Source organism: Enhydra lutris, unplaced genomic scaffold (assembly GCF_002288905.1).
Source record: "Enhydra lutris kenyoni isolate GAN:26980312 unplaced genomic scaffold, ASM228890v2 scaffoldscaffold65, whole genome shotgun sequence".
In the NCBI taxonomy this organism is placed as follows: Eukaryota; Metazoa; Chordata; class Mammalia; order Carnivora; family Mustelidae; genus Enhydra; species Enhydra lutris.
In genome coordinates, this window is record NW_019154149.1 from 3,001,815 (window position 1) to 3,015,476 (window position 13,662).

General features: G+C 50.2%; 1 protein-coding gene across 1 annotated transcript; it reads right to left on the bottom strand.

Moving 5' to 3' along the window:
- Window positions 1–2,240: 2,240 nt before the first annotated feature.
- Window positions 2,241–6,408, bottom strand: LOC111158975 (SLIT and NTRK like family member 2). Its single transcript, XM_022521321.1, has 2 exons — window positions 6,256–6,408; window positions 2,241–5,745 (listed from the first exon to the last, which is right to left on the bottom strand). Exon 2 carries the CDS (start codon window positions 5,700–5,702, stop codon window positions 3,165–3,167), a length of 2,538 nt encoding a protein of 845 aa, XP_022377029.1. The 5' UTR covers window positions 5,703–5,745; window positions 6,256–6,408; the 3' UTR covers window positions 2,241–3,164.
- Window positions 6,409–13,662: the final 7,254 nt, after the last annotated feature.

Consider the following 13,662-nt stretch of genomic DNA (forward strand, 5'->3'; position numbering starts at 1 on the left):
AGATCTGTTCCAGGCAGGGCCAGGGGAGATCACACTCTGTTGGCTGGAACCATTTCGCTGTGCTGATGCTCATACGCATTACAGGTTGCATAGGAAATAAAAGTGCAATAGCAAAATCCAGCTGTAGGAGACAAAAACAAAATCCTAGAATAAAATAGCACTTGAGTGGGTAAAGCAAACCAATATAGTCAGTGGGCATGCTAATAAGTTAATAAACGTAAAAGCGTTCGTGATTGTGTTAGGAAATAAAGCTTCAGAGTCTACGGTGTATGACGCCTTTAAACGAAATAGTCTGAACCACATTCGAACAGTTCAACTTAAAACTTAATACAAATAAAGTAAAAATCTAAGGAGCATGAGAATCTGGATTTACACCAGAATTAACTAAGTGAGAGAGTTTATGAATCTGCCTTCTTCTGGGAGGCCTCTTTAGGATCATGTAACTACGTAAATATTAAGCTCTCTCTATTTAAGATCAATGAATGGGTTTTTCTATGGATAATGGAATGACTTTCCTTTCAGGCGAATAAGAGCAAACGCTGAAGTGGGGTCACTACCTCAGTAGTTCTAGCTAGATGTGTAGTTGGAACCTAAAAACTGTATTCATAGGATATGTATCCTAATTTGCCTTTATAATCACTTCCCAAAATACCTACCTCGGTATTCTGTGTTTATCATTGCACCAAATGAGAGCAGCCCCAAGAGGATTTTTGAAACTCTTACATGTATATATGTGTGTGTGTGTATATATATACGTATATATGTGTGTATATGTACATATATGTGTGTATATATGTATGTATATATACGTGTGTGTGCGTATGTGTGTACGTATATGTGTGTGTACGTATATGTGCGTGTATATGTACATATATGTGTATATAGACACACACATATATGGATACTTCACTCAAGGAGGAGATGGTTTTTCCAGGAGCTGTCTCCAAGTTCAGTCACCAGAACATTCTCTCTCCTCTTGTATGCAATGTAAAATCTCAGTACATTAACTTTCTTGTAGATCATTTCGTGCCACCATTTTTTACTTCGATCTAATGGATTTGGAGAGGAATTATGATCTCTAATCAAAGAGTGAACATGTTAGATTGTCCCTGTCGCTATTCAAATATTTTAGGTTGTTAAAGGCATTTTTTCCCCGAATGCCCTTTACGTTTAAATATACATAATTGACTTCTATTGTTAAAAAAAAAGATATTGTACCAGTAATCCTTAATCCAAATCATTTGGACTTAAGTAATTTCTAATTGAAAGCCTATCACATGAATTGTTTATGGTGACAGACAATATACTATTAGTAATTTTAAAGCTCTAAAAGTGAGTTATCAGGATCCACTTCAATCTCCACATGATAATAAAGGATTATTATGTGCAGTAACCTATTTATGAAAAGGAAACAGTGTGCTTCTTTCAGACGCCATCAATTGCTTTAATAAGGAATTGAAAAGCTGGGCTACTTTACATGCAGATCACCGTCCCAGTTGCATAAGGATTTACAATAGACAAAACAAAACTATTTTTTGTTGTAAAGAAGGGCTGTTTGTTTAAATCGCACAATAATGTTTGCATCTAAAAATTCTTTACAGGCTAATAAGGCTTCATAAACGTTACATCGACTTGGTTAGTTAAAATCATTCTAACGCTAAGACCAAAATGAAAGGCTTGCTGGAGCTGAGTGGGAAAAATTCAATTAACCACATGCCTAAAGAAGGCAGAAGAGAAAAGATGTTCCCTTTCTTGGTTTAGGTACTTTCTAATTGATTTGAAGATGCAAATAGTACATGATCGGATAGCACCCCACTAACGCTCCCATAAATGTAAGAGGAAAACACTGCTTTCTCAGAAAATGTGAAAATTGAGGATTCGGAGCCTAATCTTTAAGCCTAAAAGAAATAGAAAGTGATGCACACATTTGTTTCTGCTGCCTTGAATTTGCAAAGAAGTTACTTGGGATGTTTGAATCTCACCTTTGAAGGGTTCCTTCAAGGTATTTAATGGCTCATACGTCTTTATTAAATGAGGTGTGTGGCGGCCTCTACTGGTGTGTGTTTATAGAAAATGTTTCAGTAGGCAGAAAAAATACTAATTTCAATTAAAAAGTTAGAAATACACACTCTGTCATTGAAATATACAAAAATATCTAATTTAATGCAGAAAAAATATATTACACGTTGTGTAATGCACTCTTAATTAGGAAAATAATCTAAAACACTGACCGTGTTAGTGTAAAATGATTTACGGAAGGGCATTAATTGTTCAATTCACTCTGAGATTGGGTTAAATATATTTTATTAATGAATTACTAATCCCGACTGAGGCAGTTTCTTACCTCTAGTCCACTGTTAAATCACCTTAGTTGACTTAAATAAAATCACTTAGAACAAACCCAGAGGAAAGGAAATATTTTACAGTTAAATCTCTAAAGTCCTACAACTAGAATCATTTGATGACAGGCTGGTTTCTATAACTCAAGCAAACTGTACGTTGACTTAATAGAGCTGACATTTTGATCTATTTTACAGTGTTTTTAATTTCAAAAATACAACACATTAAAATATGTTCAATTTATCAAAGCTAAAAGCAACATTTAAGTAATGTACTTAAAGTGCAAAGGCACTTTAACACAAAGAAGTGATGCCTAGTGGCTATACTTGGTAACTGGAGACGGAAATACCATATATCATTATTTACAAAAGAATTTATAGTCTCAAAAGATCTTTGGAGATCTTCTACAAAATACACTGAATATCCATTTTTACATGAAAAGTCTGCTTACTCTTTCTTCATTCATTATAATCTCCTCTTCCCATTCCCACACTGGAAAAATAAAAGAAGAAAAAAGAAACAAAACCATAAACAAAATATACGAAACAATGCACTGTAGAAACATTCATGTTCACTGATGATTCCTAAGGAGAGAAGGGAGGGTGAGGGGAAGAGAAGGCGGGGTGGGGGGAGCAAGAGAGAAATAATTTAAAGGAAAAGTCGGAAAAGCAGTATCATTGCTTCACCCCATCCCCCAAACATTTTCAAAGTCCCCCATTGATGCTGAGAGAGGGAGGACACAAACACACACAAAAGCAAACGCAGTGTCTCCAACAGTCTGGAGCAGCATCCTTGGAAGCCGGAGGGTTGTAAATGGTTTCCCTTCACAGCTGACTGATTGCAGTTTGTTTCTCCAGAACTTCGAGGTAGTCTGGCTCTGATTGCGGCTTAGCTCGCAGTAAAGGGTGGTCGGGTTTTGACTGCCCCACAAAGCATTTCCTGGGAGTTCCGTATAAAACGGTTTTATTGATTCTGTCCTGGTTTTGGCGTCGAGATTCGTACGAAGGGGCGAACTGCCTTTTCGGTAAGGTACAAAAGTTATAGTGGACCAGTCCTGCACTGGGAAGTTCCTTGACTCGCTCAGCGATGTTCTGATACAGCAGCTCGGGCTCTCTCGGCGTGGCCTGCTTCTCGAGCAACTCAGTGGCACTTATCGTGTAAGCCAGAGGGGCCGGCTCTTCTTTCTTCTCCTCCAGGTTGCCATAGCTGAAGTCTTGCAGGTTTCGGTAATAGGCTACCGGGTCTCCTTCCTTCTGCATGTAGATAGGGTTCTGGCACATCTGCCCCACGGGCGGGGGGATATAGTTATAGACGTGGCCGTCTGTTTTGTCCTGAGCCTCGGTATTGTAAGACCCATACTGCAGCTGGAAGGAGCTGATGTCTAGGTTGTTGGAACTCCTCGGCACACTCGGCACCCCCTTTCTGCGTTTCAGGACAAAGACGAATAAGCCGGCCCCAAAACAGACAGATAGGATAAAGACAACAAGCAATCCTAAAATCAGGACGGAAAGTGGAACTTCAGTGTGGAGCTCTGGGTAGGAACTGGGAGACACACTGAGCGACCGAGGAGTGTCTGTGTTGTGATTCATGGACAAAACGGTTCCGTCTGACAAGTTTGGGCTGTCGGGACAGATAGCTTCCCTCCCCAGAAACTTCAGGATCTCGCCCGCGTGCTTTGCGGGAGATTCGCAGGTCACCTCATTGATGATGACGGGGGAATTGGCATGTTCCGTCCAGTCCTTTAGCCCCATGATGTCACAGGTGCAGTCCCATGGGTTCTCTTGCAGATCTATCTGGATAAAGGCCGGAAGCTGATCCAGAACCCCTTTCACAGGCAGGTGAGAAAAATGGTTGTTTCTCAGATTCAGCCTGGTGAGGGCCGTTCCCCCGAATATGTTGTCGGGTAGGGAGCGCAGCAGGTTGTTATTCAGAAACAGCAGCTGGAGGTTAATCAAAGCATCAAAGGTCAGTGGCTTAATTTCCTTGATGACGTTGTACTCTAAATAGAGATACTGCAAGCTCTGCAGTCCGTCAAACATCGAAGGGTACAGCACTTCAAGGTAATTGCCATTCAGGTAAAGTCTGCGTAAACTGGTCAGGTTTGTGAAGGCACCTTCCTGAATGACCGCGATCCTGTTGTTCCCTAAATGCAACAAGTCCAAAGAACTGTATTCTAGGAGGTCGTTCTTGTAGACAGTTTGAAGATAGTTCCCTGTCAGGTAGAGCTTCTTTGGACTGGTAGGCTTGGGCTGCAGGTCGGAGATGTTCGTGAACTTCCTTTCTTGGCAATTTACGTTGAGACCGTTGTCCGAGCTCTGAGAGGTACAGACGCAGCTGCTGGGGCAGGTGAGAGGCACGGGGGACTTGGTCTGGTACACCATGATCGGTCCGAAGCTCTGCCTGTCCTTTGACACGGTGACCCGGGGAGTCGGGCGATTTCGTATTTTGGGGGGTCGGCTGGCTTTGGGAGCCCTGGTTGGGTTGAGAGCGGGATTCACGGTGGGCGACAGCCTTTGGACGTGCGTGTCGGCATGGCCGCCCCTCTGACCGGAGTCGCCGGTACTTTTTCTGGGACAGAGATCTTGCCTGGTCAGCTGGGTCACGTCTTTCCCGTGCAGCCGGAAGGGAGTCTCACAGACTATCTCCCCGACGAACACGGTTATGGTGTCCAGCCAAGCCTTGAGAGGAAGCAAGTCACAAGTGCAGTTCCATGGGTTCTCCTCCAGCTGGATCTCCATGATCCCGCCGATGTGCTCAAGGACGCCAGCGAAAGGCATCACCTTCAGCCTGTTCCCTCTCAGGTCTAAGTGGGTCAGCAGGACGAAGCGGAACACATTGCTGGGCAGGGACAGCAGAAGGTTGTCATTCAGGATGAGCACCTTGAGCTTATTGAGTTTGCTGAAGGCCCCTGCCTCGATGGCGCTGATGTAATTGTAGTCGGCCTGGAGGTACTCGAGGTTCTCCAGGCCCAGGAAGGTGTCTTCCCTCAGCACCTCGAGCTTGTTGTTGTTGAGGTGCAGTCTCTTGAGGGTTTTCAGGCCGCTGAACGCCCCGGTTCGGATCTCCTGCAGCCCGTTGTTGCCCAGGTGGAGAGTCACGGCGTTGGAGTAATTGACGAACTCGTTAGGATACAGTCTCGTCAGGAGGTTTCCATTGAGGAAAAGCTGGTAGATTCGATACTGGGGGGGCTGGAGCAAGCTGACGGTTGTAAATCCTTTGTTTTCGCAGTTAATATTCAGGACGTTTTCCTTCTCTTCGCACAGGCAGCGGATCTTGCAAATGTCTTTGGCAGTTTTGCGGCTCTCCGTCTGTAAGATCCCGGCCACGGTTAACACACTGAGGAACCAAACGCCGCTCAGCATCTTTAGGCACCGTCGGTGTCAGTTCAGGTACCTACAGGCAAACCTTGGGGAAGGGTGCCGGAGAGAGCAGGATGCGGGGGAGAGAGAAACAAGGAAGCCCGATTAAAATGGCAAAGCAAGGGGGCGGAGTGGGAGGCAGGGAGAATGCGGGCAGTGGGCAACACGGCAGAATGAAATCACTGCGTACGCTTCTCAAAGCGGTTTCTTCTCGCCTCGCCCTCCCCCTCCCGCCCGGCCCCCGGCAGCCCACCCACACACGCGTCCCGGAGCACACATGCTTGCACCTGATTTCCCGGCGGGGCGCAGCCAGCCGCGGAGTCATTAGTAATCGAGTTGTCCTACTAAATCCAGCCCATCACCTCCTCCCCTGGGGGATCTTGAAGCGATCTCGGGCGGCTCGCCCGTCTTAGCTCGCAGCAGAAATCGCTTTACTTTTTTTTTTTTTTTTTTTTTTTTTTAACTGCGCAAAAAGGGGGTGGGAAAATCGGGACTGGCGGTGGGGGAGGGGGAGAGGATGGAAGAGCAAAGACAGCGCGGGGTGGGGGTTACTCACACATCAGGAGAAGACGGGACCCCTCTCCTCTGCAGTCCGCCAGTAGTTTAGCATCTTCGGAAAGAGAAGAAGAGCAAGGTAAAAGAAGACGCCGCTTCCGGGGGGATGCCCTGCTTTCTGCCGGAGGATTTAATTTGGCTGGCTTGGGGTGGGTGCACAGTAATTAGAAATCCGGCAGGCCGCAGGGGAGGAGAGGAGGGCCCGAGCGGCGGGAGGCCGAGACGACGGGGACCCGGGGGTGCGATTGCGTAGGGAGGTCAGGGAGCCGGCCGGCCCAGGCAGGCGGGCGGCGGCGGCGGCGGCGACCGCGGCGGCGACGGCCGAGCCTGGGCGCGCGCTTCCAATCCGGCGGCGGCGGCGGCGGCAGTGCGCGGAGCAGTTTGAATTTGAGAGGTTTTGCAGGCTCCCCCGGACAGGGCTGGGGTGACGTCACGCGGGGAGGGGGCAGGCGGCGGATCGAGGGCGCGCGGTGGGGGAGGGAAGGGCAGATGCTTCCCTTCCCTGCGAGCGGTTTGCAAAGCTCAAATCCGGGCTGCGTCAGTTGCTTCTGAACTACTCCACCTCCAGCCCGGCGGGCGGCGAGCGGCTGCGAAGCTCTGGGAGAGGGATTCTCCGGGAGGGGCCCGGCGGAGGGGCTGGGACCGCGGGGAGTCCTCCGGCCTCCGGTCCCTTCGACTGGTTTCTCCCACCTGCCACTCCCTCCTGGCCCTTCCGGGAGCGGGGGGGGGGGTCTCTCCCAGTGAGAGAGGGTGTGTGTGTGAGCGTGTGTGTGTGTGCGCGTGTGCGTGTAGGAGATGTGCCTCTTTGCCTCAGGACGGGCCCGCCTGCCAGCCTCCTGGCGCTTGTGCTCCGATGCTCTTGGTGCGGAGTGGGGGTGTGCCCGCTCCGGAGTGGCTGTGTAGGAGGGCGAAGAGGGGCTTTGTGCTTTACAGACCGAGCTTTGTTTCGGGGCTGGGAGAATTACTTTCTGGGCGGTGACTGGCCAAACAGATACTTGCAGGGATTCTGAAAGCCAGCTCAGCGTCAGAGAGAAACCACACCAAAACCATTCTCCCCGAGGCTGAGTTAGGCAGATGATGAAGTTTAAACGTGTGCTTTTTGCCTGCAGGAAGGAGAAGGGGGTGTGAGAAAGGCCCTGCCAGGCTGAGCCTCACTTGGCGAGGTGTGGGAGCCCAGGAGTGGGGGGCCCCCGGAGGGGGCCTAAGCCTCCAGGCGGCATGATTAAGTGCCAGGTGTTGGATTTTTGCCTTCATTATCTCGCGCCTCCTGAATTATCTTAAGGTCCCCTGGAACCAGGTGGCTCCTGGTGTGGAGTCCATCTGCAAGACAGGAACGTCTGCTGTTGCCCGGAAGGGCCGGGGGCAGCCTCTCGCGAGGCAGGAGAGGGAGGCCATGGAGGAGAAGGGGGCGAAGGGAGGCACTGAGGCTGCGCCTGTCCCGCCGAATACTTACACTTGCTTTCCCCGCCTCTTCAGTCCCAGCCTGCTGCGGACAGGGTCGACACAGGGTCCCTTTGCTGGGCCACATTTGGAATAGAGATAATCCCACTGGCAAAACGAGCCGCCTGAGAAGGGAAAGACCCCTCCTTCTCCCCTCCTGCCTCCCCGGCAAGCTCAGGCTCTAGATCGTTCGGCCCGCATGGGCTCTTTCCTCCCGCAGAAGGGCTCTGAGAGTTTGCAGACTTAGGCACTAAGACAACCTGTGGCTCCGCCAGTCTCCTCCAGAATGTTGCTAATGGCTTTCACCTTGCCCTCTGCTTTTCCTTCGGGGAGGAGCCTTGCCCCCGACGTGGAGAGCCCTCTCCCCATCCTGTAATGCTTGCCTGGTGTTGGGCAAGATCCTTTCCTTCTGGGGCCTCAAATTTCCCTTCTCTATGCCAAAGGGCGGCGGGGAGCTGAGCTGTCCTCGGCGGGGGGAGGGGCAGCTGTGATGGCCTCCCACTCTCTATTGCAATTTCATCACTGGGTGCCGAGGGATGCGTGCGCGATGAAGCTTCCTTTCACAGCAAAGGGGCACTTGTTCCTCCATATTTCTAAATATTACACATAGTTCCTAGAGAGATGTGGCTTATTCGTTGTCATTCATTTAACAAAACATTTACTAATTAGGTTAATATTTCATGGAAGCAGAAGCCAACATGAGAGCTGGACAGGACCTTTGCAATCAGATTCATCTTATAGATGAGGACGTTCTTCCACCAGAAGTGCTGACTTGCTTAAGTTCGAGCATCTATAAAATGAGAAACCGAACCCAGGGATTCCGAGTCCTGGGCCAGGAGCTTTCCCCCAAGCTCACTACTGCTTAGTGTGAACTGGAGAAGAACGGTCTGCCTACACTTACAGAGTGGTGCTGGTGTCTTACCTAAATGTGTGCTTTTTTTAAAAAATTGTATTTGAAAGTGAAATACTAAATATTAGTTTTAGTTCGCAAGTAATTTCCTGCAAGACCCTGACGACGCTGTCAGTACTCCTTGAGGACAGAGACGATTTTCTTAAAAATTTCAGAGAGAGAGGGAGAGAAAGCGGGTAGATAGATGGGGGGCACCTCGAAATCCGTGAAAATTATTATAGAGTGAAAGGCATGCGGAGGTAAGCTGGCTGGAGCTGGGGGCGACACTGGGAACCCGGAGATGGTGTGACACATCTTCCTCCCCTGGTTAGCTTCCGACACGGGTCGGTGGACTCTCCAACTACTCCTGGGCCTCCTGCCTGCTGTCCCCGAGCCTCCACAGCCGCTTTCCGCAAACATGGTTACAGGGAACGAATCGGCCTCAGCCCGAGAGAAGCACTTTAAGGAAGTTTCGTCCGGCCCCGCGTCTCGGGAAGAACCGCCGCGGTACCCCGCTAGGGAGAGCGGGCTTGGACGGCGGCGGAAAGCTTTGGGGCGAACGGGGAGCCCAGAGGCGGACGCTCCAATAAGGCAAACGCTCCCTCTCCTCGCCCGGCCGAGGGAGGCAGACGCGGGGACTCCGTCGCCTCGAGCTCCCTCGCATCTGAGTAGAGCCCCGCGCGGGTGGCGGGGGCTTGCCAGCGCGCGGGGAGGGCCCACGGGGTTAGAGCCCGCAGCGCCCGGCCGCCCGGCCGCCAGGCCTCGAGGGGGTTAACGGGAGTGCGGCGGGCCTGCTGCGGAGGGGTGTCAGCCGCCCGGCCGCCCGTCTCCCCCCAGTCCCGGCAGGTACGGTTCCGGAGGGCGCTTCCGGCGGCCAGCAGGCCGGGCGATTCCCCGCTCTCCCCGCACCGGGCACCAAGCACCGACCGCGAGCTCAGCCCTCCTCGCCCTCCCCCGGGCCGCCGGGCGCCTCATGCCTGGCGCTGGGGCCCACAGCCGCGACGGCCACGCGCGCTGCCTTCGCCCCGGCGACCGTTCTCCTCGGGACCCGCGGTTCGCAGCCGGCGCACGGGGACGCCCGGCCGGCTGTGGCCCCGGAACCTCGCGACGCCCGGAGCCCGACCACGCCCGCGCGGGCTGTCTCGGAGCGGGCGAGCCCAGGCGGGCGGGGGCGGCTGCCGGCGCGCGGACCCCGGCCGATCGCGCCCAGGCTTCCCGCACCCGACCACCCACCCGCGAGGGGAGGCGGCGGGGAAAGGCAGGGGGCTGAGCGCCGCGTTCCCGAGCGCGGAGAACTTACCCGGCGAGCGCGCCACCCGCAGCTTCCCCCGGAGGCGCCCGCAGCACCGGCCAGCCGGGAGGCGCGGGAGCCGGCACAGCCTCGGACCCGCGCGCCCGGGAGCGGGGGCTCGGCGGCGAGCGCGGGCGGCGCCCCCAAGGGCAGGCAGGTCCCCACTGGAGCGGCTCGCCGCCGGGCAGCGCTTCTAGCAGGAAGCAGGGAGGGAGCCGAGAGGGAGGAGGGAAGAAGCACGGGGGCGGGGGTGGAGGGGTGGGGGGTGGCGAGGCAGGGACGGCCGCCCCTCTCCCGCACTTATCAATCACCCTGCAGATCAAATGTCCCCGCCGTGCTCCCGGGAGGGGCCTGTAGCAGCCCACAAAGGAGCCGCCGCTCCATTTCTCTGACGAGCGCAGCGGAGCGCTGCTCACGCCTCTCGGCCCCTCTCGGCCCCGCTCGCCTGGAACTCTGCCCCGCCCTTGCAGCTCCTGCCGTGGGCTGCGGCTGGGACTCGGTCAAGTGAAATGAGGATGGCCCTCGGTCGGTACCAAATCCCAGGGGAGACTAAGACCACTGGGCGGAAGTTGCAGACCACGAGGAGGCAGCGAGCCCCCGAGCTGGACGCCCCCCCGGGACCGCTGCTCCCCTAACTAGTCGGCGCCCAGTCACTGGAGTTCGGGGACAGATATTTAAGGACCTCCTACGAGGATGGCAAACAAGGAATTTCCATATAATATGGAGCGGAGCTAGGCTTGGGCAAACGTGTTAACAGAAGCAAGCCCTTAGCAGCGTGCCAGTCCCTGTTTTCATTTGATTCTTCCTATTCTACGCGACGTTGCCCGGATCGACTGGCGCGCACTTTGGGCCATACCCCCTTCCCCGTTCTCCTTTCTTTTCCCTCTTATTAGTAGTCCAGGTGGTTGTAATTCGACTACAGGAAGGCGCTCAGTGAAAGAGTCACTGTAGTTCGAGAGGGAGGTGCGGGTTTCGCCAAGAACGTTCCGTTGCCTTCAAGACCTGCCTTCCCCAGGGTATTCGGCATGAACTTGCACTTGCGTTCATGTCAGCAAGGAAGAGGGAGTTTATCTGAAGGGCAGAAGACACTTCCGCCTCGATCCCGGAGGAGGGGGGCCTTCACGAACGCCGTCGCTGCCTCCGGTCCTTCTTACATCCCCTCCAAAGTCTGTAAAACCCCCAGTTGTTCGAATCTGCAGTTTGATGATGGAAAAGGGGGGGGCGATGAGAGGGACCCCAAGTTAGAGCAAACATTAGCTCTCCCGCTAATGAATCTGCTTTAGGGTTTGTGTGTTTTCAAGGTTATTTCCTATACAATGAAGCCAGTTCTCACAGCACTGACTCCCACCTCATTCTTATCCTTTCCCTGGGGCGGGAGTGGGGGGTGTCTTTTGTGCTTCTTCCTTCTCTTTTCATAATGGTTTTCTAAGGAGCGGGTGCTGGGCCTTTGGAAAAGAAAATTACTGGTAATCTTATATTGTGACTATATGCAAAGTTTACTTTTGGAATAGTCCAGAGAATTATCTCGTATAATCTTAGCTCTGAGGTTTTAAGGATCATTGCTGCTCCTTTCACTTCATTCCTTTTGCGATTTCCCTGCCATTCAGATCAACAATTTGGGAATAACACCGTTCTCACATGGGCACAGGGGCAGACTATTCACAGTTACTTACTCAGAAACATTACCCTGTTTTATTAATGTCCTTATTCGTGCAAAATACTAACCGCGCTGTTTGCCACAGACTACAGCTGTGATCTGGGCACATCATATTATTACTAACTAGGAAAAGTTAATGCTGTTTCCTCTGTGTCTTTACCTCCTTTCTGACTGTGTCATCTTTTCTTGTAGTTATTTAATGGGTGCTATAAACAACCACAAAACACAGAGCTAAGAGGCTATTCAAAGGCAGAAATAATGAGACAGTCATGCTGGAAAAAGGAGACAGTTTACTGAGAAGGGTGGTGTGTCTCCAGCCAAAGGGAACACACACACACACAAAAGCAGTAACTTGTGTACAGATTAGATGAGGAACACAGTAGCAATGATAAAAACCGACATTTTAGTTTTGATCCGGTAGAAACATGTAAAATATGGCATGCATCAATTTTAATTAGCCTTGGAAGCAAGGCTAATGTGTTTACCAGCCCTCAGAAAAGCATTCAGCAGGCCGCCTTTCCACAGGGGACCACACTGATGGTAAGATAAAAGGAGAAAGAGCCGATTTTTCTTTTCGTCGGCATACAGTTTTCCAGTAGGGGGGTAGCTGTTTTGAAGGGTGTCGTGAACACACACACACAGACAGGATGACGAGCAACACAAAACTTTGTGTGAGGGCTGCGGCATAGATAATTATGGTAGGAGAGAGCTCCAAGTATGTGAGTTTCAAATGTAACAATGTATTTGAAAGTTTTTTTGTACTGACTTTTCTAAAAGTTTCTGCGTTAGGGGAAAATGCCCTGCTATACTTGAATATCAAAGACATGCATATTAATGTACTTTTGTTAATGAGTAGAAGTGGCATTGTTAATTCTTTGGTGTAGTGACATTATAAACATCTCTTTCTGTGCTCTCTTTTCTAGTGATCATTTCATCTTATCCATGGGCTTAGAGATCCTTGACTGCGATGCCAGTAGGGAAATAGAGCAAGAAAATGAAATTATTCATTTCATTCTAAGATTCAGGGAAAACCAGAAATTTCACCTAGAATTAATAAAAAAAAAACATGTGCATGCATTTCCAAGGTGATGCAAATGTTGCCCGATTACTGTGTAGTACACAGTTTGAGAATGTTATTTTTCTACCTCCTCTGCACCTATGCAGAGCTGGAAAGCTCTTAAAAAAAAAAAAGACAAAGTAGGAACCTCACGCAGAGCGAGTAATTCTAAGACAGATATGAGATGTTCTCAGAGTAGACTGTCTCTTTTGAATCAGAGATTTCAAAGATTTCAGACAGAGACAAATTCCTAAATAAAGAAATGCAACACAGAGGACATGCCATTAATACTGGTATTCATAGTTTAGAGGATACTGTAGACTTTGGTTCTGCGATGCTATTGAAAGTGTGGATATTTTTAAATTCAATTCCATTATTTTGATTATTTTGGCAGGCATGTTGGCTTGATTGGAAGAGTGCTGGGCCAGGACCCAAAGAGTTTGTCTTTTAATCCTGCACACCTCCAAACCCTTAGAATCCTGGGTTCAAATCTCACTTCTTCCTCCTACTTGCAGGGGGACCTGAACTGGCACCTCTCTCAGTTTCCCCATGTGGAAAACTGGGTGCTAGAACCTGCCATGTGCAGTTGGTAAGGACGGGATTTGTGCAAAAGCCCTGGAAAATTGCGAAGTGGTACATACATGCGAAGGGAAATCTTGACATGAGGGATTCCTAAACTCACTTCTTAAAATAACTAAATTATACAAAACCAGTGATTTTAGTGAGAAAGCAACATTTTAACTGAAATTGGATAATGAACTCATGATTAGGAAGTTATTTACGATTTTGGTTGGAGCTCTATGATGTCGAACATTCCAATGGAAACTTAAAAACATTCCATCGTTTCCCTCGATTGTTCCAGATATGTATGTATATATATACGTATTTGATGTACATAGAATGTGTATGTGTGTATAAACAGCTTACACTTCTTTAACAAATACAAACAAATCAAAGGAACACGATATGCACTATGACCCAGCAACAGAGTGAGAGGAAGACCCAGGCTCCCTGATGCCCTGCTTTGTGATCTGCTTGTGGGTTGAAGCAAGAGCTTCTGGAACCAATTCCCCT

Bases quoted from the DNA above. Each gene is read 5' to 3' on its own strand.
- LOC111158975 (XM_022521321.1), bottom strand. From the start codon at position 5,702: ATGCTGAGCGGCGTTTGGTTCCTCAGTGTGTTAACCGTGGCCGGGATC.